Source organism: Lottia gigantea (assembly GCF_000327385.1).
Source record: "Lottia gigantea unplaced genomic scaffold LOTGIsca_21, whole genome shotgun sequence".
Lineage (NCBI taxonomy): Eukaryota > Metazoa > Mollusca > Gastropoda > Lottiidae > Lottia > Lottia gigantea.
This window is the reverse complement of record NW_008708458.1, coordinates 3,166,969-3,190,774: the sequence shown is the minus strand read 5'-3', so window position 1 is coordinate 3,190,774 and position 23,806 is coordinate 3,166,969. Positions and strand designations below refer to the sequence as shown.

Sequence of the window (23,806 nt, the reverse complement as noted above, 5' to 3'; positions counted from 1 at the left end):
ACAATTTTGTTTGGAATTAAACTCCAATCCATATATCATGTCTGAGGAATATGGTATTTTCTCCATGGTTTGGGTGTTATACATTAAATGTTTGGTAGAGCAAGGCCAGCAAGGGTAATCAAACAGGTTCAACATTGCTAGATGACTGACAATGAATACAAATCTTTCTTAAGTTCCCCTCCCCAACCATAATCATAGATCTCAGTCCACAGATGGTATTTTCCCTGAGTAAGGTATTATGGTTTAATATTTGGTAGAGTAAGGTCAGCTAGGGAGAGATAGTATTACTAGTGGACTATAATAGTTCATACTTTACAGGTCTATCTTTATATCTACTACTACATCTACTTGTCAGATTAATCCCCTATCTCACCATTACAGACTATTTACTTTCACATACCATACCATAGTTATAATGTTAATAATAGTACAATGTATGGAAACATTTTAGGGTTAAACTGGGCAAAGCTAACAAAATACACTCAGTATCAAAAAGGTTTTTCAAATTGAAGTTTCATGACAAAGCAGTGCTGATACTGCTGACTCATTTTTGTGACAATAACTTGTTAAAGCTAACCTCAACTATCTTTTCTAAAGCAATTTCCTCTGACAAAAAGAGGTTAATAGTTAATTCTTACACATTTAAATCCACTAAATCCAAAATACAACCAGCAAGAAGACATTAATTCTGTTTTAGACTACAGTAAAGTGCATTACTAAAATATTAATCAAGAAATTACAAACAAATTATCAGGGTATTGGTACTACTAGTAGATAATTTGAAAATCGTAGAAAACAAATTCCCCAGGTTTAGAGAAAATATGTATGTATACAGTATGATTTGTTGATATCAATATCTATCTAGAGGGCTAGGTATCTACCAATATGTCAGTCTACTAGTAGATATTGAGATACATACAACACCTGTCTTCTCTGCTCTATATCAAATTTTACAACACAATTCTTGGAATGTTGTTACTACTTCAAATGAAATGGAAAGAACTATATTTTCAATGGGCTATGTGCTGAGGGAAATTTTGCCATAACTGCACTATCTACAATACATCAAGCAAATTTTACAACACACTTCATGGAATGTTTCCTACAATTCTACTTTCTTTTTTACTAACCATGTGCAACAGTGCAATGAGGGAAATTTTGCCAAAACTTTTGCACTACCAACCTACTCTACACTGGACAAATTTTACAACCCCTTTTAGAATTGTTTTTAACTACAGAACCAGTGCTTAACACGGAAATAACAATATTATATTCTAATTTCTACTCCTAATTACTCTAAACCGGATGAAGTTTGCAATGAGGGAAATTTTGCCAAAACTATTGCCAAACCTACTCTACACTGGACAAATTTTACAACCCCTTTAAGAATTGATTTTAACTAAAGTAGTTATAACAAAGATAACAATATTACATCTTAATTTGCTACTCCTACTTTCTCTTAATCAGATGAAGTGTGCAATGAGGGAAATTATGCGAGGAAAGATCTGAAACATATTTAAATCAGCCCTTATCTCTTAACACTTGAATCATTTGTATGCTTACACAAACACACCATGATTATAACAATGTGATAAAGCATTTCAATGACACATGAAACCTTTAATATAAAAACAATGAATCATGAATGAAAACATTTAATATCAAAATAGGTCATTCTCTGGTTAGAGCCTTCAATAATTTATTATTTTACTAAAACCTGTCAACACCTAAATATATCAACGCCTAACCCAGGATTATCACAAACAATCATACACATTCCATGGGTCATAAAATAACATCAGGTCACTCAAATATAACAATATCAGATTTTGTTGTAGGACAGTTCAGTACTAGAAAATTAGTTTCAATGTATTATCCCAGTAAATAAAAAAAAATATCAATAGCCTTTATCATATGGAGATTTAGTATAGGTAGGGTGGAGGGTTCTTAAGAAACCCATTGGTTCTTAATCCCTCTTCATTAGCCCACATGGTGCAGAAAAGTAGGACGTAAAATTCCATTCATTTTGAGAATCATGAGGTGCTCAGTTCACCCCTGCTGTATTCTACATGAATTATCTTGTATACAGTAACAACAAGGTATCGTACCGGTATATTGTTATTTTTTCTGGGACACCTGATGCTTTGATTCCTCTGTAAAACTTGTGGACCTTGTAAGCTATACTTCTTCTAGTACCTCATAAAATTGATACTTTTTCACTCAAAATTCAAATTCTTGGACGGGATCTCTAATACAAGAATATGATATGAGCTTAGAATTTTTGTCTTATGGAAGGTACAACTTCTGTCAGTTTTCTTTCCATAAAAATGTCAGAAAATATGATGGTTTTGTTAAAGGTTAGTTCTCATAATGATGTATAATGCCAGCTCAATTTGTTATAAAAAGGTATGGCTGAATTTGGCATATAAAAATAATGTCAGTTTTGAAAGTTCAATTTAAATTACATGTGAAGTTAAAATGTTGATCAAGGAAACAATTTATGTTACCGTTTGAAACTTATATAATTCCACTTTAATATAAATAGCTTGAAGTAGATCTACTTGAATTTCAATGATGTTTTTATCAGAATTTAATTTTGAAGTCACCTTTCCTGTTGTTTTTTTTCTGTTACCGTTTCCCATTCCATTTCAATCACAGTGTTTACAAACTTCAATGAAAGAAGTGAATACTCCACTTTAACATTAGAGAAAATATCTTAAAACGAAACTGAAGCCTTTGGGTCTGGCCTTCTTTCCAAATCAGGCAAATTTTGGTCAAATACAAGGAGTAAGCTTACTGTTCCATGTACACTGTACATGTGGGTTTTGCTGTATTCTCAATAGCTCATATTATCATGTAATAAGTCTCAGTTATTTAGGCTAATTGTAATAGTTGTTAATAATTAGCCTGAGATCAAGTAGTATCGTTATGTAATAACTGTTATAATAGTAGGTTATTGATGAAGTATGATCATCAGACATTCTTAATAATGCATGGATACACCATAACTAATTAACCATAACATAATACTGACTAATATAATCAGACAAGATGTATCTAAATATTACTATTGCCCAAGACAGTAGCGCTTCTGTAATCTGCTTTTGCTTGAAGTGGACATTCATTTGATCTACCAACCAACAGTTTCTGGCCAATTACCTTCACCACTTTATATTTAAGCTTAATGTAAGTTTCACCCACTAATTTCATATTTAAAATTATGAAAGTTAATATTACTGCAATGTATTTTGTTAACATTATGACCCCATTGTAGCAAGGTGCACAGCTCTGGTAACTTTGAAGCTGTTACACATCACATAGTTTTATTTTAGCATTCAAAGAACTGATTTTAACAGTTAATTGTAACTGTTCGTTCAAGCTAAATGATGGTTTCACTCGACATGTATAATCCAATAAATAAGTGGAGGCTCTAAGATACTCTAAGTTAACAGTTTCCATTACATATTAAATACATGCATGTTTACCAAAATTATAATTGATCATGATACATAACAACCTTGACATTGGTCATAATCTGCAACATTGTTGCATACATTCATACTAAAAATATAACAAATCAACCCTGCAATATAACTCTTAAGAAAAAAGACAATAACCTTAAACGCTGGCCTGTCTATCTTGATGATAAAAATGGGTTCTGCTACATTCCAAACTCAGTGGTAGGTCAAATGGCCTGTTATCTATACACTACTCTTTTACACCTGAGCGGAAAATGGCTGACCTGTGGGAAAGTTAGCAAATCCAACATGGCGGCTTGACTTTAGAAGTCTGTCTGCAAGAACTCCTTTGATCATCACCGGTGAAACAAGGCCACAAACGAGGGTTAAATGAGGGAAAGAGTAATGATAAATGATAGCTATTGAACTGGCAGAAATGCATCAGCTGGATTAGGAAAGGCTAATCCGATTGTTTCGTGTAAAAACACTAAAAATCGGATTGAGAAAATCACATTCCAGCATTTTTTACTACCACGAATTAGAACCCGTCTGCCTTGCAAAGGCCAATTTGCCCATCAACGCAATCAGCATCAAAGCTAAGAAACAAAAATGTCTTACCTTGGTGAAAAACTAATTAGTAAAAGTTCAATTAGAGCCGGCCTTATGACCCAGATAATCAAGTTGGGGCTTCCTATAAAACGTAAATGACAGGAAGCTTCTAATTTTAGATATCGAGGCTGTTCCTTTGAACAAACACACTGGTCGGAAATCGAATGTACACTGAATTATTAGATAAATAAACATAAAACTAATTTTGCAACGAAGGCCTTGACATTCAAATTCATATACAATGAAATTAATTTTCCAACTTATCAAATTTCTCTAAAGTAAATCAAAAGTTAACGCGAATATGCCAGTAATTACACAGGGAGTGAAATTGATTGATGTAAACCGGAAATGACAGTAGATGATAGGCGCGCGCTGGGCATGTGAGGCATGGAATGATTGAATCATCGTTTCTAATCAATATTCTGACTCGTTTCTCTCTCGATATTTTATTCCTCATCATGTCATTGTCCCCATCATTTCCACTGAGTTCATTACAAATTATTCAGTATAACATGTAATCATACAACCTGTTGTTTTCTGCGCTGTAACTGGATGAGTCATTAGGCCTACAGACATTACATAAGACCAGTGGAAAATGTGCACTAAAAGTAAATTAACATGATGCCATGGCAAATATTGACAATTTCAAAATAGATTCTGTGTAAACTATACACAATGTGAGTTAACATTCAAGTTTAAAAATATCAAGAAGTATTAAAAAGATAATCAAGAGATAGCTCAGTTGATAATGTTTGATTAATACAGGACCCCGACCGCAATGTTATTTCAAGAGTTATTTCCCTTGACACATTTTCTCAAACTTGAAATAAAAATTTCTGATAGTTTGAGTCAATCAACAATGTACAATTGGGTTAAACTTATGTACAAATTAAATATATTTCTGTATGATATGCATGTATTTTGTATGACAGTTCTAATAATAAATGAAAGGCGACGGAATTATCTCCCCTGACTCAACGTTTCTTCGGCCTTAATAAGCTAATGATCACTCAGCTGTTAATGATTCTAGAGGTTTATGTCACAGTCATATTATTTTGAAATTATGGCTTCTTCACAATCTTATAATCTAGATCCTTGACTTATAAAGTCTATAACGGCGAGTACTCAAAACTCCAAAATAAGCCCTCCGCCCAAAACCAAGATCTAACTATAGGTCCACCAGTCAACAGGATTTAATCTACGTAGTCTTGGTATGGGACTTAATGTATTATGTGCAATATTGTCTTTTAAAAGGCTTCTAAAGCTGATATCGCAAACTTGTCCAAAGCATTACATTAGTCTACCGGTATCCAACGGAGTATATAGAAAGGGGGATAACCCAACATACGACTCTGAATTAAAGGCTATTGACACTGGCTATTGTAATATATGATAATATGCAGTAATACGAGGGTTTATAAACACTATTATGTATATCAGGGTCAATATTTACCGGTCATTATCAGTCAAGTGTAGGGTGTATATATTGGCCGACCAAATAAAAGTAAGAATGTAAACGCTTGATATATTTTCAACAATAAAGATCCATCTAATAGGGGGTATTAGGCTATATGGTATACCTAATCGTTTATTGAACAAGAAGATCCACGAACACGTTAAATACTGTATCTAATGAGCCCAGATTTCAATGAATGGACAATTAGGAAGAAAGAGTGGAAGATAAGCTACAAATTCTACAGGTCACCTCTGATTTAGATTATATAAAAGATATTGCTTTCATTTCAATTTCCTGGAAAATGTTTGTTAATGCAAAACTATGTACAATATTCCATGACACCCAGGCCCGTTAATGGAAACTATATTCGCCCCCGCCCCCTGCAAAAAATCCTCAATTGAAACTTATTTCAGTCTCTATCAGATATTGTCCCTCATGCAAATGCGGCCGCCCCTCGGCACATTGAGCTGGTTACGGGCCCGAGGAGTCCTCGCCAGTTCCTCATGGGTTTTAAAGTACCCCGGGTTGGGTAGCAGGGTTCTGAATCTACAATTTTTATGGCACCCAAACTTCATCATTACCGTTTTCGCAGAGACTAAAATGATCTAAATGTACAGTGAGCGTGGTAGGTCGAGTTTAAACTCTGGTTAAACATGGTTTAGTTTGGAGGTTAAACTGATACAAACATGGCAACAAAATATTGGATTAACTTAGATTAACGCTGACTTGTTGACTAGCTGTCAACATGGTAGTAGTAGTGGCCCAATAGTCCGATACTAGCTGACTGGTGACTGGTATTCTAGTTATTTTCACAGATGTCGGTCAGTTGAGTCAGAAAAGTTAGGGCGTGTGCAGAAACCGCTCCGGATTCTCGAGACTTTGGCAAACCGAGAGGCAGACTTGCTCCATGGGGGACAACTTCAAAAGGCTGAATTCAAAATGTGGCAACCCATTGAGGCGAGGCGTCTTGTTGCATAGAGCGTCTCAGTGGGTTCTCCCGTGAAAATGTTTCTAGACATTGAGTTGCTTCAGTGCATTCGGACATATATATTTGGCCAAAAATGTATAACAATGTTTTTTTCAAACGAAAACCAAACTGTCTTTTTTTCAAATATGTATTTCAATCCACCAAATCCCCGTTTGCCTCATTTGCTCCACGGCCCTATTCGATTGTAAATTCTTGCTGTTAAAACAAAATTTAAAACTTAAGCTGAGAGTCATTAAGCTTTATGACAAGATGGCTAATTTTTTGTTAGTAGTCGGATGTAGGCTATGTATTCTTGTTACAGGGATTCATTGCCTCAGGTAAAGTCTCCAACCAAGGTGACGTAGCAAAAGTCATAATGTGGAAAAAAAATGTAAATCCAGTGATACATAAGTAATGCGTCATATATTCTAAGTGGTTGATGAATATTCATGAGCATGTCATGTAATCCAGTTTATTATAGTGATTTAATGGTGTGAAACAATATGTCTAACATGACAGATAAGATCGTACCAACACTCAATTCATATACAAGCTTCGTCTACCACACTGTTCACATGATTGATAGTCAATTGACTATATGGGTTCTGGTATGAACTTTTCTTGCCCAATGCCCACTTGGAATTTCATTTTGGTATCTCAACCCCGACAGCCTAAATTTTTAGGGGGGAGGTCTGACCCCCCTCTAGCTACGGGCTTGTAACTTGCTTGTAGCCCCTTCCACCCACAACCAATATTTTTTCTGGCTGTTGTTGTTAACCTTTCACGTTTCAAACACAAGACAATAATTATGGGATAAAACTCACTTCTGTAATACATGGGTACATAACGTTTCAACAGAAGTTACAGTGTCGTCATCAGATGAAATGGTGACAATGACGACACTGTAACTTGTGTTGAAACGTTATGTACGCAGTTCATCATTCATAGGACACGAGATGGATTTTTATATAAAAATATTTATTACCACTCAGTTAACGAATTAACAAATAAAAAAATAACAAATTTAGTCTAAATATTAATATATAATAGAGCCATTCTCAAATTGGATTTCCCTGTGGTTATTTTTGGTAGCCTCTAATTGATACTTATTTTCATGGACAACCTGCTAAATTTAAGGAATATATTCAAAGAATGCAAATTTAATTCTATTAAAGTTGTGTATCTGGAAATCCTCAAGGTATAGTATATTCTTAAAAAATAACCTCTATATATAAATCAAAATTGGTCAAAATTCAGATTTTGTTGTTCATTGTGGTTACAAAACATTACAAATGAGACATAACAAAACCCAAAGAATTTTTTCCTCAAGTATTTCTATGTCTGGGTCTCCCAGGGTTAAGATGACAGCCTGGGAAATCACAGGGATTTGATGCATACATTATAAACTAAGAACAAAATTTGAAAAAAAAAAAAAACTATCTTGCAGAAACCTTTACCCCTATTCATAATATATGCATCAAACCCCACTGGAGAAACTTTAAAGAACTCTGAAAAAATTGATAACGATCCGTGCTCTCCTCATGCCAAGAGGAGGAATTGTGGAATAAGAATTAAATACATTGAAGAAGTTTAGAGTTTGGAAGAACAATGAATCCCATGTTATAAGGATTAACAGTAATTTGACCCCCCTCCTGTACAATAGGATCAAATATTGGTAATATTACATCACTCTGCATCTTCAATATTTCACCATTCAGTTTAACAGATCTAGAAAATACAAAATACAGCATTTAACATTGTACAATACATAGTTCTACAAACTACCAAAAACAAACTATCAAATGAAAAATATGAAGATAAAAAGTTATTATCAAAGAAAAAGAATTCTTTTAACCAGATTCAAATACAAACACCAAGGGATAAAGCAGTGAATTTCAACTTATGGTCACTTCATTGCCCCAGATATCAAGAAACTATGTATGGTTCTTAATAACACACACAAATATAGTTCACAACCATTTTGAATCTCTACCAAGACTTAAGTCGAATTTTCATAAAGGTTATATTTCAACTAAATCTTCAAATACCATTTAAAGGTTTAGAACTAGCTTTAATTGTGATTTGAAGGCTCATATATATTATAGCTGTTTTAAAATTTCAACTTATTAAGTCGATGTAGAGATTCAAAATGGCTGTGAAATACATTCGTGTGTGTTATTTCGATGTAAGAACTATATATAGTCTTGTATGACCAAGATATGTACAATATATACTTACTGTGAGGTAAGAGTAGAGTCACCTGGTGATAACATATAGATATGATAAGTTGAACTGGAAACACCTTTAATATCAACTGATATAGCTTCACCACCAATATTCATTAAATATACTACAACATCTCCTACTTTATACCCCATAGTACTGAAAATATAAAACAACACAAGTCATACAATCATATAGTGTTTCTAACCATATTTAAACATAGTAGAACTATACAGAATTTGTAACAGACTGTAGGTTTACACCATGGTGTTGCTTTGTTACTGGACATATTTTCGCTAACTGATTTCCATCAAGTTATGTCAGCTATCTATGTGGACACTCCAAAAAGAATGAAAAGGAGTTGACATACTCAACCTACCTATTGATATTGGCACATTGAGCGTAATAACGTAGATTGGTGTTGGTACTAGTACCTATATCTAGAACTATATTACCTACTAATCTCTTATATAATACAGTCAACCAATAATCCTGTAATAAACAATATTCATCAATAATCTTTCAAAGGCATATTAGAAGCACAGGTTATAGATAAATAAGACAATTTATGGATATCCATAAATATTCATGAAGTTATTTCTGCAGCTGATTCAGATTCTTATAGAGTGTGAGAAACTTTATTTTTTGCATACATGCAAATGTGCTTATCTATTATAAAGATGCATGTAGCCTACTCATGTGTATATTTGATTCAAATGTAGTCCAGACTAAGTGAAAATCTGTGATTACATGCAATTTAAATCTGTATCTTTTGCTACCACAGATACATTAGCATTATGAAATAATTTTTAAAATTTGGCGACTCTAAGATAAGAATCCAGCTCCAAAGTTGATATTTGTCAATCAATGTTTCTAACTTACAGGATTAGGGTCCAGGTTAGCATCTATTAATCCGTAATTTCCACCATAAAAACTCTGTCTCATGACACCTTGTAGACCCATCTTGGCTGACAAACCCAGTTTATCTAACCATCTATAATATCAACATAAATTTTAGATTTAACATAAATATTATATCTAGGGTGTCCTCGACCAGATGCACCCATTTACAAAATGCAACTTGGTAAAAGGAGAAGTTTCAATGGAATACTACTTCTTACAATGAACATGGCCAATAAGAGTATATTTTCATCAGAGGATTTACCTGGTGTCATTACTATGCAACAGAATCCCTGTATTATTCAAATTTTATGTTCATTCTGTGAGATAATATTCCTTAAAGTTTTTTATTTTTGAGGTAAAATGATTTGAAAGCTATTGATTTATTCATTGACACTGTCTGGTGAATCAAAATCATTTACGCTCTTAATCTATACCCATAGAAAGATATGGGCAAAGAGTATCATGTTAACACACAAGAAAATATTATGCAATAAAACACGCTTCTTTTCCGCATTTTGGTATGTTTTATTCCATAATATTATCTTGAGCTTGTTATAGTACTCCTCATTTCTAAATGTTGTTCTTAACAAATACCACAACGAAGTAAGATTAAAGTGCTTAGTACAATTATATTATTAATTTCAACCCAATCAATTTATATTTCTACTCACAAGAAACTAGCGACATATCTATCAGAGATACCACCAGCCCCTCCACCATATGATGAGGAAGTTTCTCCTAACCAACACTGTTTTCCTGGAGCGTAATTACGACAGGCTGCTAAGGCATCATTGAGCTGTACTATTAAACTATCTAAAACTTTTGCTTCATGGAATTCTGCCACTGTAGCTGTGGCACTGTTTAGATAATAACTGAAAAGACCAATTATTTCAAATTTATCAAAAATACTGAAAAGGGATTGTAAAGAAACTTTTATGTGTATCACACCATAGAACTATAATAATCTCTTACAGTTCTATGATCACACTGATAGCATCAATTTGCACCATTCCAAATTTCAATCAGAAGTCCGTGGTTCCTGCAATTCCACTAAAACAAAGTGACGTCACTAATTGTTCAAAGAACAAGATGTGTGAGATAATATTTTGAAAATATAAAAAATAAATTTCCATTAGATTAATCAAATCCATTAAATAAATTAAAGGCAAATAAAATTTTTTTATACTTCTTTGCCATTGACAATCAATTTTAAATTTTTTGTCAGTTAGGAATAATTGATTGATTTAATTATTGTATGATATACTTACTGATGGAATGATGCTATATCAACTATATCTCCTCCACCAGATTCTAAAAATCTACAAAATAAATAAATACAATTTAAACAGTGTATTACTAATTCATCTTGTTATAAAATAATAAAATCTTATACATCAAACTTTCTATTCAAACTAGTTTTAAATGGAAACAAAAAAAATCTTTTTTCCTTGAAAGACCAAATAATGTTTAATTATATTATTTCTTTCAATATGTTAATTAACAATTTGCAATATCTTGAAATAACATTTAAGACAAAAGAAGATTTTCACTCATGAATTTAAGATTCTATGTTCAGAAAGAGAAACTTAATATTAGCCAGGGCTGTTTCAGTATAAATGTCATTCAAGCATTTTCTAATTTACAGTGAGAAAATGGAATATATACAAGGTTTTCAAGATTACCACCAAATCTTGAACTCTTATTAAACATGACTGACATATACAGTCATATTATCACAGCCCTGATATAGTATTGAGCTTATCTATAGTATAATATATTATAAAAGATGCTAACAAGCTAGATAAGGATAGGATGCTAAGCTCTGATTAGTAATAGAGGTGACAGAGGGAGAGAGGAAGGGTGATTTTTAATTCTACTTTCAATTTATATTCATAGAATAGCTAGCATTAGACTAATTAGATATCAGATTCCTTCAGTTGTTATTAGTAAGACTCCATTTATTCTTAAAAACAACAGTCCAAAAAACACAAACATGAATTGCACCTAACTCCAGTAATTGTTGAAATAATTAAATCAAATTTGATCAGCAATGGTTAATCAAAACAGCAATAAGTTCTGATTTAAGAATGTGGTTCAAATGGGAAAAAAACTACAAAGGCAAAAATCCAACGAAAATATAGGACACTAGTCAGTCCAAAAGTTAGCTTGTTCTTAAGGAAACATGAATGACAGACAGGGCTAAATACAATATTTCTCCATATTGAGGATGTATTCAGTGATATTACAACTTTTTGGAATTTGAGTGCAACTGAATTGCTAAAGACTGTCAGAAACACACCATCTGGAAGAACTGATCAATTGATCGATTTTGTTACTTGAAAAATTACAGTTTGTGAATTGCCAACCAGAATGTTAGTCTCGCCTATTTGAATCATGTGACATACGCTTGGGGACGATCACGGTTAAGACAAACAACAACACAACAATGTGTCTTTAACCATAGTACAAGCTGTCCTATTATAAATCTTATTTATCGAATTAGTCTTTGGTCCGATTTGTCTTCTATGTGGTACTAAGTTAAATTGCATGTAAAATTGCTAACATGATGCAAAAGGGAATAAATGCCGAATGTCTCACTTGACAAGGTATTCATGAGCTGCCAGACTTTTAGTTGTATCAGGTCCAACTATCAATGGTTCACCAAGCTCTGGGAACCGATTCAATGTTTGTTTTAATAGTTTAATATACTGTGCCATGATATCTCCAGGAATTGAAATGTTAAAACTTGATTGATATAGGTCTGGTTCTGTAAGGAAAATTGATGCTATTTAAAGGGACAGGTGAACCATCTATTAGACCAATTGTATGTTAGTCTCAGACACCAGAATGTTTAAGATAAGCTTGAAAGTTGAAATGATAACTGGTCTTTTCTGTAGACATTACCATATGGAAAAGACATTTACAGAAATAGAAAGTGAAATTCCTAGTTTGAGATATTTTTCAAGGAGTTATGTCTTTGTACATTTCTAGTACTTCTGAAGACTAATTACAGATATTTAAAACACAAATCAACCATGAAAAAGAACCAGCCCAACAGAAAATTGGATTAAAATTTGAGGTATTGAAGAACACTTTGTACTGAAATGTGTAGGAGGGGTAACTTATTTTACGGACCTGGTCTCAGACCAATATGTTCAAAATTTGGCAATATTTGTTCAATTTGATGATGATTTCTGTTTTTGCCATATTTATGCTTCAATGTTTTTGATTACCCTTAGTTTGAGGTACCTTAGTTTACAATTTTATTATTTTCATTACAAACTTCTACTTGTGTTTTAACAGGAGTTTAATTTACATTGGGATCAAAGCCTGGTCAAAACTTGCGCTCAAAGCATGAAAACAGATCATAAAGACATCTTACGAAACAAGGTAGTTTAGAGAATAATTTCTAAGATTTGCAACATCTGGACCCACAATAACTAATGGTTGTAGTTCAGGGAGGGATGATAAAACTTGTTGTAAGATGGTGAAATCCCTTGCCAACATTTCTCCCGTGATGTTCAATGTTTTGATGATAGGGGAGTATTCCAGTTCTGTAAGGATTTGAGTTTCATACAAGTTAAAAAGAATTCAGATGAGGATGGACAATGCCATGCAGTGTGAAATGAGGTACATTAAGTCAGTACAGCCTACTCTCTCTCAGTTGTTGTTGAAGTCACAAATTGAATTCACCTGAACTTTTCTGATTGTCATAAATTTCTAAATAAAATGAATTTTAGAAATGCATTTTTATGTCTTAACTAAACTTTTTAAAACATACTGCTTATTTAGTATGTAATGATTACTGTATTTATTTCGATATTTGAAAAAGTTAATATTTACAATACTTCCATTGTCTAGCCATTATCATTTTTTTTTTCAACCTCATCAGAATATTAGTTGCATCTAGAGTCTTAATGATTTAAATGTTATCATTTCCAGAAAAATTTTGATACATTTTGTAAATTCTCACTGAAACCCGAAGATGATGGTGCCATATATGAATCTTTCATTCTTTCTGAAGACCTGAAACCTCTGGGTGAACATTAGTAAGTGTAAAGCTATAGTAAACAACAAATGAAAAGACTAGAAACAGTTTCTCTTTGTGGTGTACAGTGCAGATTATAGATACAGTTGTAAATAGAAATGAAATGAATAGACGGACGAACCGACTGTCAAACATGGGTGTTAGCAATATACGTCTACACTTCTACGTCGGCGTATAAAAAGGAAACAAATGGAGTTTTACGTCCTACTTTTCTGCACCATGTGGGCTAATGAAGACAGGCAATGCCATACAGGGTGCAATGAAGGAAATTTTTGACAGGACAGCCTGCTCTTTTTCGATTTCTAATTGGTGAGGGATCTTTAACGAGTTGCAAATAGAAGAAGCAAATACACATAGAAAATGTCCAGACACAATTCGCTTCTCCTATTTTCAATTCCATCAACAATCCTACACTGTACACCATCAATTCCCTTTTTCATACAATACAACACCCATAACATTAGACTATCTATGACTATACCATAAAATAACATATCTAACAGGTGCTAGACACAATAAGTGTCAGAGAAGTCCTACTATTAGTAATCAGTGCAGTATCAGATATACAAAGAGTTATTTTTTCATGCTATGTTATTAGATACAGCTTTCAATATCTCATTTTGTTACCACTGATCACAGGTTTATACTGTCTGGATCTGAATTTAACCATAATTTGACCTGATGAAGCAATTATTTATCTTTATTTTTTACTTCCATAGTTGCAATTAATACAAAAAAATATCTCAGAATATGTCACAGTGGTAACAGCTTTGAAAAAGTTTTGATTGGTTGAATAAATTCTCAACTATGAACTCATTGTTCATAAGAATGTTTGCAGATTGGATCATAAAATATATTCACAGTAATGGAAACTGTGCTTGCTATACAAATCAAAACTTAACATAAAACGTGTCAGAAATTAGTGAAATATTTACAATATTTTAACTGAACTTTTACAGAAGATGTAATAAAAATGAAACATTGAAGCTGTTTTTAAATCAGATGGGTTCTCACTTTATGAAATATTCACGGGCACTCTTGTGTCTCATTGCTGTTGTATCGGGACCAACTATGATAGGTTTTCCAAGGGCAGGGAGAGAATCAAGGGTTTGTTTTAAAATAGAGAAATATTCAGCCATTTCTGGTGCTGGGATGGAAAAGTTGAATTTGTGGAATAAGGAATTTGGTTCTGGAAAAAATAATTATGGATAAGTAGGAAGGATTTGTTAAAAATCAATTTATCAGCATGGCAGTGTGAGATATATGGTAATTAGAAATTGGGTTTTATAACTTCTGCCCACAGCCAGGAGTTACGTTAATAATAATACTGTTTCACTGGGAACAAGACAGTCACACTCACAGATACTTATAAGAATTTAAGGGCAGTATCTTAGAATCAACCCATGAACTATCAAGTTAAAGCGTGTTTGAGACGTCACCGATATACATAGATCACAAGTTTTCTTCAAAATCTTATTTTAAAACACTTTTAGTCAGTAAAAAGTCATGTCATCAAGTCTTTGTGAACAGTTTTATTAAAATCAGGTGATAGTTGTAGCTCATGTTTAAAATTTACAAGAAATGTGTCAACGATAGAAGACTCATGCAGTTAGTAAAAAGCACATATTTAAATCACAAAGACATATAGACATATATTCTCACTGTATGAAATATTCACGAGGTCTCTTTTTCCCCATATCTGTGGTATCGGGTCCAACTATGATAGGTTTTCCCAGGGCAGGGAGAGAATCAAGAGTTTGTTTTAAAATAGAGAAATATTCAGCCATTTCTGGTGCTGGGATGGAAAAGTTGAAATTGTGGAAGTAGGCATTAGGTTCTGGAAAATATAATCATGGATTAAGGAAGTGTAAAGAGGTTTTTCTTAACTTTTTCTGTGTGACACTGATAGCAATAATTGGAGCCATTTTGACTCAGACTATGTCTATTGTACTTGCAATTGTAATAACACTAAGAGTCACTATCACAAAAGTTGCTTATTACATCTAAGGACCTAAAGTCTGGTGCACACGTGAGTCAACAGTTCAGCCAGTTGTCTAAGAAATATCCCATGACAGCTTAAATGCATTATATTGGCCGTTGGAGAAAATCTTGTCTCACATTGAGCTCACACTGAGATCTATTGTCTTTGAGGACTTCAGCCATCCTGTGACATAAAACGGCGTAATAAGCAGCAAAGACTGGTTGGATTACAAGGGAGCACACTATATTGGATAGAAAAAATCATTTGGAATAAGATTTTAAATCTAAAAAATGTGACAATTACTCTGGAAAAAATGAAACGCGTCCCCCGGCCGTTTCTGGTCCATTTATGACATAGTTTGTCACACCACTATTTTTTATAACAGAGATGAAAGTCTGATAATCTTTAGCCAGTTGTTGGGGACTGACCACATTCTTTGGAAATTGACTGGGAAACAAATCAGGTTCTGTAACAAACATTAATATTCTTAAGGTGCCCTCAAACCATACATATTACCAATTGTGTCCACATTTGAAAGATAAAATGACGACTCGTCTTTTCTTAGACTCAGCCATATAAAGAGAAAGAAAGTAAAAATTCTAGTTTGAGGTATATTTGAAGGGATTATTCCATTTTTGTGCAGTACTTTTGAAGATTATTTACATATATTCAAATATACCCAAATCAACCCTGAAAAATAAGAAACCATGGCCTGTAATGAAAATCTTAAATCTAATTAGTTTTAATGCTAGCTAGCCTTTAAGCAAACAGTTTGAGATAGCAGTGTTGGTTTTGTTTTAAAAATTTAATGAAATTGTTAATAAACTTCAATAGAAGCACTGACACAGTTCACATGTTATGCCATTTTCTTCACTACTTTATAAATATTTTTGAATTAATTAAAATCTAAGGAAAAAGAAGTCTAAAAGCTTTCACTTAATAAGAAAAAAAATAGTGTTGCCTAAAACAAAAGGTTCAGCTCCACTATTCCAATATTTTTGATAAAATGAGAAATCTGAGGTAAGGAAAGCCTAGAAAATGACAAATGGATAAAAAAAAATGTGAGCAAAATTGTGCCGTGCTGTCCAGGAAAGTTTTCTCATGCTTCCAAAAAAATCTAAGGAAAGAAAAGTCTTGTAAATAACTAATGGATAAAAAGATGTGTGGAATAGTGGAATAGGTTTTAAAATTTATCAAAAAAATGTGAGAATTACTCTGGAAAATATTTAACATAACCCCCGGCCGTTTCTGGTCCATTTATGACATAGTTTGTCACACCGCTATTTTTTATAACAGAGATGAAAGTCTGATAATCTTTAGCCAGTTGTTGGGGACTGACCACATTCTTTGGAAATTGACTGGGAAACAAATCAGGTTCTGTAACAAACATTTAAGGTCAGATCTATAAACATGTGTTATTTGAGAGTCATTAACAAGTAAGTAACAATTGTGGTCTGAAATTGAACTACAAAGTAGCTTCCCTTTAACAATCTATGAATTTGTTCATCTACATTTCTTTATCTTGTAAGAGTTGAGTGGAAAGTGTCATATAACTGTTTAAATACTCTGTCTCTTGGAATATGGATATGTAATTAAATTCAAATTTACTTTGCATTCACCACCCTAGACACTGTGATCTGTTTTTAAGATTTGTAACATATTTTCACAAGAACTTCACAAACATTGCTCTATCACTAGAGGTTACGCCTACATGCCTGTGCCTGTGCTTTCGTAACATTGCTTAACCGCAATGTTACAACCTAAAATTCCTAGAGCTCTTGCAAGGCTATATGAATATCCCCTTGAATGGATTAACAACTTCCCATACTTTGATTGGTTGGAAACTGTCTTTCTGTGGCAGTGGAATAACTCAGTTGTAGCAAGTTGAATTGTTGTGCCTTGATTTGAATGCCTGTGCCAGTGCTTCCAAATGTTGGCTTTCTGCCTCTGATACCTAAAGTATGTTGTGCTCTATATCCTTATGTTCATCAGCTTAATCATTCTTAACAAAACGCATGAAAAATTTGTCTGTAATATAATTAAACTTACCATTGCCGAGCTCGTACCCTGCAGGTTTATAACCTTGCTGTATCGTATATTTCAACAATTCTATTGCATTGGTTGGATCCCACTGTCCGTTTTTACGTAAAAATACATTGAAATCAAATATCAGATCCCAGCCAGACTCCATAGCAAATATATTCAATAGATCCCAGTCATAGGCTGAAATAAATAATAATAATAAATTAGTATGTCAGGGGCGTTAAAGGGACAGGTTTGTTATTTTCAGGGGTTGACTTGGATCTTGAATGTTTATAAATAGTCTTCAGAAGTATTAGAATTAATATTACACGTTTGGGATTAAAAGAAGTTGAATCAGAGTTTGGAACACGTGTGCCAAAAAATAGTAGGTGCAGACAAAATTCAAAATGGCGGGGAAGGAAATAGTTGGGAATATTTTGAATGTGACATATTGTGCTTCCGTAGTGTTTGATTGAGGGCAGAATTGGAACACTTTTAAAAACTCTTCAATCAAGCGCCACCCAGGTTACAAACAATGGAATATGGTTGACTTACGTGTCATAGTAAAATTTGTATTGGCATCAATCCATTCCCCGTTAATTTGAATATATCTGGGTTTATGTGGTTTAAATCGTAGCGTGGTATCTTCTGTCATGTTGAATATGAGAAAATCACACAACGTGCCACCAACTCTCAGATAGGAGGGAGATAACTCTCGAGCTAACGTCTTCATTTTCTTAGACCTGAAATTAAAGTCAAAAAATATGTTTTTAGATTTTCAAACAATTTTTTTAGACCTGGAATTAGAATTCCAAAAAATGTTATAAAATTATCATGAAAATCTATGATTGATTAATGTGTAAAGGAATAAACTCATCCTAATTAGTTATAGAATATAAAGCCTTTATGAAATTCAAATTTTGAGGTATTTTTGAAGGAATTATGTGATTTTTGTACATTTCTAGTATTTCTGAAGACTAATTACATATATTCAAAACCCAAATCAACCCCTGAAAATGGAGATTCTTTCCCTTTAACCCCTATAAAAAAAATTGGAAATTTTGTATTTTTGATCAAATTTTCTTTCCAGCGACGCAGCATTCCAGCAGCCTTGTTCCATACTCTTATGTGCTTAACCAAGCAGAACTAGAAGCTATCAAATTGGTAAAACCTACATGAAGTATTTTCGAAGGATTTATGGGATTTTTGTACATATCAAGTATTTTTGAGACCATTTACAAATATTCAAGACCAAAATCAACCCCTGAAAATAGCGAATCTGTCGCTTTAACCCACCCAAAACATTTCAGTTATCAAACGTGTAAAAGACCTACGTGAAGTTCATAGTCCTCCATTTATCCTGAATAACACCAGAATCTATGGTCACTCCCACAAATCTCTCAGGCACAATGGCTGTTACATTTCCATTTACATTGATCACTTCTCCACTAACCACAGATATTAACGGGAGTATCAGAATCCCAAGTTTCAACATCTTGTTTACCCTTTAATTGTCTCTAGCACAAATCAGTCAAATTTCAAGTCTGCTGCTGATACAGATTTTAATCAGGACATTTATCTATGTTGTATCTAGTATAGATAACAATACAGTGATTGAAACTTGCTGACTATATCAAAGTGAAGGAGAACCACAAAAGTCAGAAAGTTAAAGGGGCTTTCTGTTTTTTTGTGTAAGTCGAAAAAATTTAGGGCTCAAAGTGGTGAAAACTATACACTAATATTTAGAGAAATGTGTCTTTTAACTTTTAATTTTAAAAATCCGGCCTATTATTTTTTTAACACCAAAACTATCATGCTTTTTGGAAGGTGTAATAAAAACTACTGTACGGATTTAAGCAAAACAAATCCATACATGTAGAGAAATATGCCTCCTACTTATTCTTAAAAACCAAACTAGGTCAAACTACATAATTAATTTTTTATGAACCCTTTTAAAACAAATTAAGTTTGACCAAGTAGATACATATATGAAAATAGCATATAATAATAATAATAGCATTTGATAATGAAAATTTTGCCCCTTTAAGAACTACTTATTGATAAATAACTTCTTTGATAAACTGATTTTATAACTGATAACTGTCTGTGTTCAAACTAGGTTAACCTGTGCATAATCTAAGCATAACTAGCTTAGTAGGCTACATTTAATAAGCTGATATTTACACAGACATATCAAACCAATTTCTTGATGTTAAATTAAAAACTATGTATGGTTCTTACATGGAAATAACACACAAGAACATAGTTTGCAACCATTTTGAATCTAAAAAAAAAGGCTTTAATATTTCAACAAAGCCTTCAAATTACAATCAAGGCCATTTGTAAATGTTTAAATGTGATTTGAGGACTTTGCTGAAACATGTATAGACTTATCACATAGAAAGACAATTCTTAAAAATCTCAGTTCCAAACAAGTCAACAAGGATTAAAAACCTTGCACTATTCAACTACTACTATAGGTAGTTCTTCATCCATACAGTTGAAAACAATTGGATCCCAAACATGGTCTTTTAGCCTACATTTACTTAACCTCCGTAGTATTCAATAACCAATATGAATATAAGACCATTGCAACACTATAAACTACAAACTTTAAGAATATATTTTTAGTAAACAGTCAAGTGCAAGAGGTGACCTTGCACACTTCTCGTATCAACTGATGGACTAGAATGCTGCTAGTTACAATAGTATAAGCATTGACTAAGGTTGAGCTGAATGCTTGCAACTACACATTTGAGGCCAACATGATCAACTACTGTAGGTATCTTAGAATTGCAATGCATCAAACATATTTCCAGAAGCAGAATACATTATCAATCAATATTTGCATATTGAAGAGAAATAAAAGAGTTCTCCAAAAATTTATTTTTACAAAGAACACAAACTACTACACATCTGAGACAAAGCTCTAACTATGCACCTTAAAAAATGTAACAACACTTAATCTAGAAAAATATCACTCTGAAAAGGCAAAATTCAAGTCCTACACTTAGTGTGCTAAGTCTAATCTAGTAGATCTACTTCACATTCAATATCAAGAAAAGAGAGCAAGTCAGCTGACTAAAGAGTTTGTAATGAGACTTATTGAAGACTTTATTGTTATTTCCTCTCTTAAATTGGTCACAGGTTTGAACTATTATACACTTTCATGACATACAAAGAATAAAGAATATCACATGGCAATGAATCATAGCTAAAAATCTGAGGCAAAGAGAAAATATTGAACTGTTCTGCTTCAACTTTCAAAACCAGGTCATTTATGAATTAAAGAGTGACAGTCCCTAGAAAGTTTTCTTAGAACCTGTTGGATGGAATCTGAGACCCACTAAACTCAATAGATACCGTAGTTATTTGTGTTTCAATATAAAATAGGTGCAAAAGTGAAAAATTGTGATAAAAGGAGACCCTTTTTCCTTTTTTGACTTCCATTTTGACTAATCACACGATTACGTCGTATTACAGAACACAGAACGTCGATCTAAACGACACTCTCGTACGTCTACAAACCATATTGATCATATTTTTAATTTTACTTACCTAAGAGGAAAATGTTTGGACGTGTGCTTATGTCTGAATAACGAACAGCTGAAGGTTACGCTGAGGAATCGCTCACTCACATGATTTCCAACGAAGACATCTTTAAATGACACAGTCACATGTTTTGCAGTGGACACTTTGTAAAGAATTTGAGATAAAAATAGTAAATTTTCTTGAAGCAGTAAAATGGCCAGACCGAATATTGTGATGTAGATCAGGAACCGAATCACTTCCATCTTGTCCAGGCCAATATCTCAACTATCTCATTCAGGTTATGGTTCATGCAAATCTATACAATTTCAAATGTTTCGGATGACAGACTCCATCTATGCACATTACAAGGCGGCTAAAAATAGTCTTGTATGGAAGCCATTTGCGGCCGTTATTCAAGTGCGGCAAATGAAATGAAACTAATGGAGTTTTACGTGCCACTTTTTCTGCACCATTTGGGCTAATGAAGACGGTCAAGTGCAGTAAAGCTTTTATTCTACAGCAAATAAAGAACGCCTATTACACGATCAAAAACAAGAATAACATCCAAATATCACATTGTGATGATAAAGTGGGTCTATATCGAACAATTATAATGGAAAAAGGTTTGGATATTCGTATGCATTGTGCTTTGAACTGTCCGAGATGAAAGGCTGCGAAAGTCTAAGAAAGCTTAGTAGACTAAGTCTTTGGGGGCAAATTTCATGCATGATGTTTTCATGTATATTATATTCGTATAATACGAATTAAAAGGCTTTCCTTTTAGCTAAACTTTGATTATAACTTGCATTAGATCTAGCAGCCAATCCCCACCCCCGCCCCTCCCTGAAAAAAACTTAGTTGACTGGAATGTCTGTTAAGTCACATAGTTGCGAACATCCCCACCCCCTTTAAAAGCTAGCTACGGGCCCGTATAGGCATATCCTTGTACAGTCCAAATCCCCATATACTTTCTTATATCAATAATGTTGGAGGGTAGGAGAAACACAATATCAATTGGACTTAATTATTCGGAAAAATAAAAACACGCCTTTTTCTTAAGTGTTTTCAGAAAGTAAAATCTAATCGTCACACGCCCAGTTCGAAAGCTATATGTTTTTGTATGTACATAAACATGCCAATTATGGACAGAATGACTAAAATCTGTAGACCGTAGATGACAAGCTTTATGTTTATTCTCTTACAAAATTAACACCCAACCCTCCAATTCATTGGTGAACCAAAGCCTTATAATTACTATAATAATTCACTTAAATATTACGCCCTATATGTTTCCGTGAATGGAGGAAATATAGTTATACTCGAGAACTCTTCCACGAGAAAGATTAGAGGGTTTCTTTTCTAAAACGATTGTATGGAGGTTTTCTAAAAATGTTATGTGTATCGGGATACTGATAGCATTAATTTATACCATCCCAATTTCAATCAGACGTCTGTGGTTCCTGCAATTCCACTGAAACTAATGCTTTATGACGTTGCTAAGTCCTTTTGTGATACAGCATATTCTTGCAATTAGTGAAGTCATTACACGCTTAGTTTAAGTGGAATTGCAGGAACCACTGATGTATGATTTAAAATTGGAATGGTTTGAATTGATACACATAATTTTTTTTAGAAAACCTCATTATAATACCTTTAAGATGTCCAGTCGATAGATTTTAAAAATCGGATAGTAAATTTTAGCTATCTCCATCACTCTTCAGAGAAAGGGCGTCCAGTTCTTGTACAATCAAATAACATCATGTAATGGTGACTTCTGTCGCTTTAAGACAGTTCTATTAGCAAAAAAGCAAATATTTAGAAAACTGCATCCAATGTGGGTATAACTAACAAATAACTTAATTTATAAACATTTTTTTTTTATATCAAAGACATGGTGTTGATTTAACATTCGGGAGTACGATATAGCCCATCTCATAAGCTTCAATATTAACAGTGCTGTTACGACTCTCTGGTATCAAGGGCGGTAACTCGTACTCGTTCTTCAATTCCAGAATTTGACCATTCATTCTAACACTCCTGTAATTACAATGATTCCAATTCTTTAGACATTGACATTAGTGTAATGTATGTAATGTAAAAAGGTTAATGCATACTTGATATATAGCCATAGTTTCAGTGATAATGATTGTTAAAACTTGCCATGGAATTAAATGGCATGTCATGAGATAGAAGCCAACAGCAACTTACTTGGAGGTCAGGTTTCTGTATTCTCCTGGACTGAAGATATAAACATCGACCGGGTTGTGAGAAATATCAGGAAAGTCTAGTGGTATGGTATCAACTCCTAGGTTCATAAAATACATCGTTATACTCCCCTTTTCATATTGATTGGAGCTACAACAGATTGTAAATAATTTGTTTGAAATACATTTTTTTTTAATTCAGTCATTCTGCAGATCTAGCGAGGTTTGAGTGAAAGTTGTATTTATAATCTTAACCAGTCAAGTGCTCTTTTTAATACTGACATCACTGAACCGTGAGTACTTTAATACTCGCCATATATATCTATCAGATGTTTTTCGGGCAGCAAATTCAGGCGAACTGTGGTATTTTCTTGACCAATGAATAGTAGGATTTCAAAGTTCAT

General features: G+C 33.3%; 1 protein-coding gene across 1 annotated transcript; it reads right to left on the bottom strand.

Moving 5' to 3' along the window:
- Positions 1-7,450: 7,450 nt before the first annotated feature.
- Positions 7,451-21,514, bottom strand: LOTGIDRAFT_231761 (hypothetical protein). Its single transcript, XM_009054253.1, has 11 exons — positions 21,226-21,514; positions 18,223-18,410; positions 17,695-17,868; positions 14,679-14,853; positions 10,885-10,935; positions 10,288-10,488; positions 9,596-9,707; positions 9,093-9,205; positions 8,729-8,872; positions 7,847-8,218; positions 7,451-7,732 (listed from the first exon to the last, which is right to left on the bottom strand). The coding sequence occupies exons 1-10, from the start codon at positions 21,459-21,461 to the stop codon at positions 8,062-8,064; spliced, it is 1,551 nt and encodes a 516-aa protein (XP_009052501.1). The 5' UTR covers positions 21,462-21,514; the 3' UTR covers positions 7,451-7,732; positions 7,847-8,061.
- Between the last annotated feature and the right edge of the window lie 2,292 nt (positions 21,515-23,806).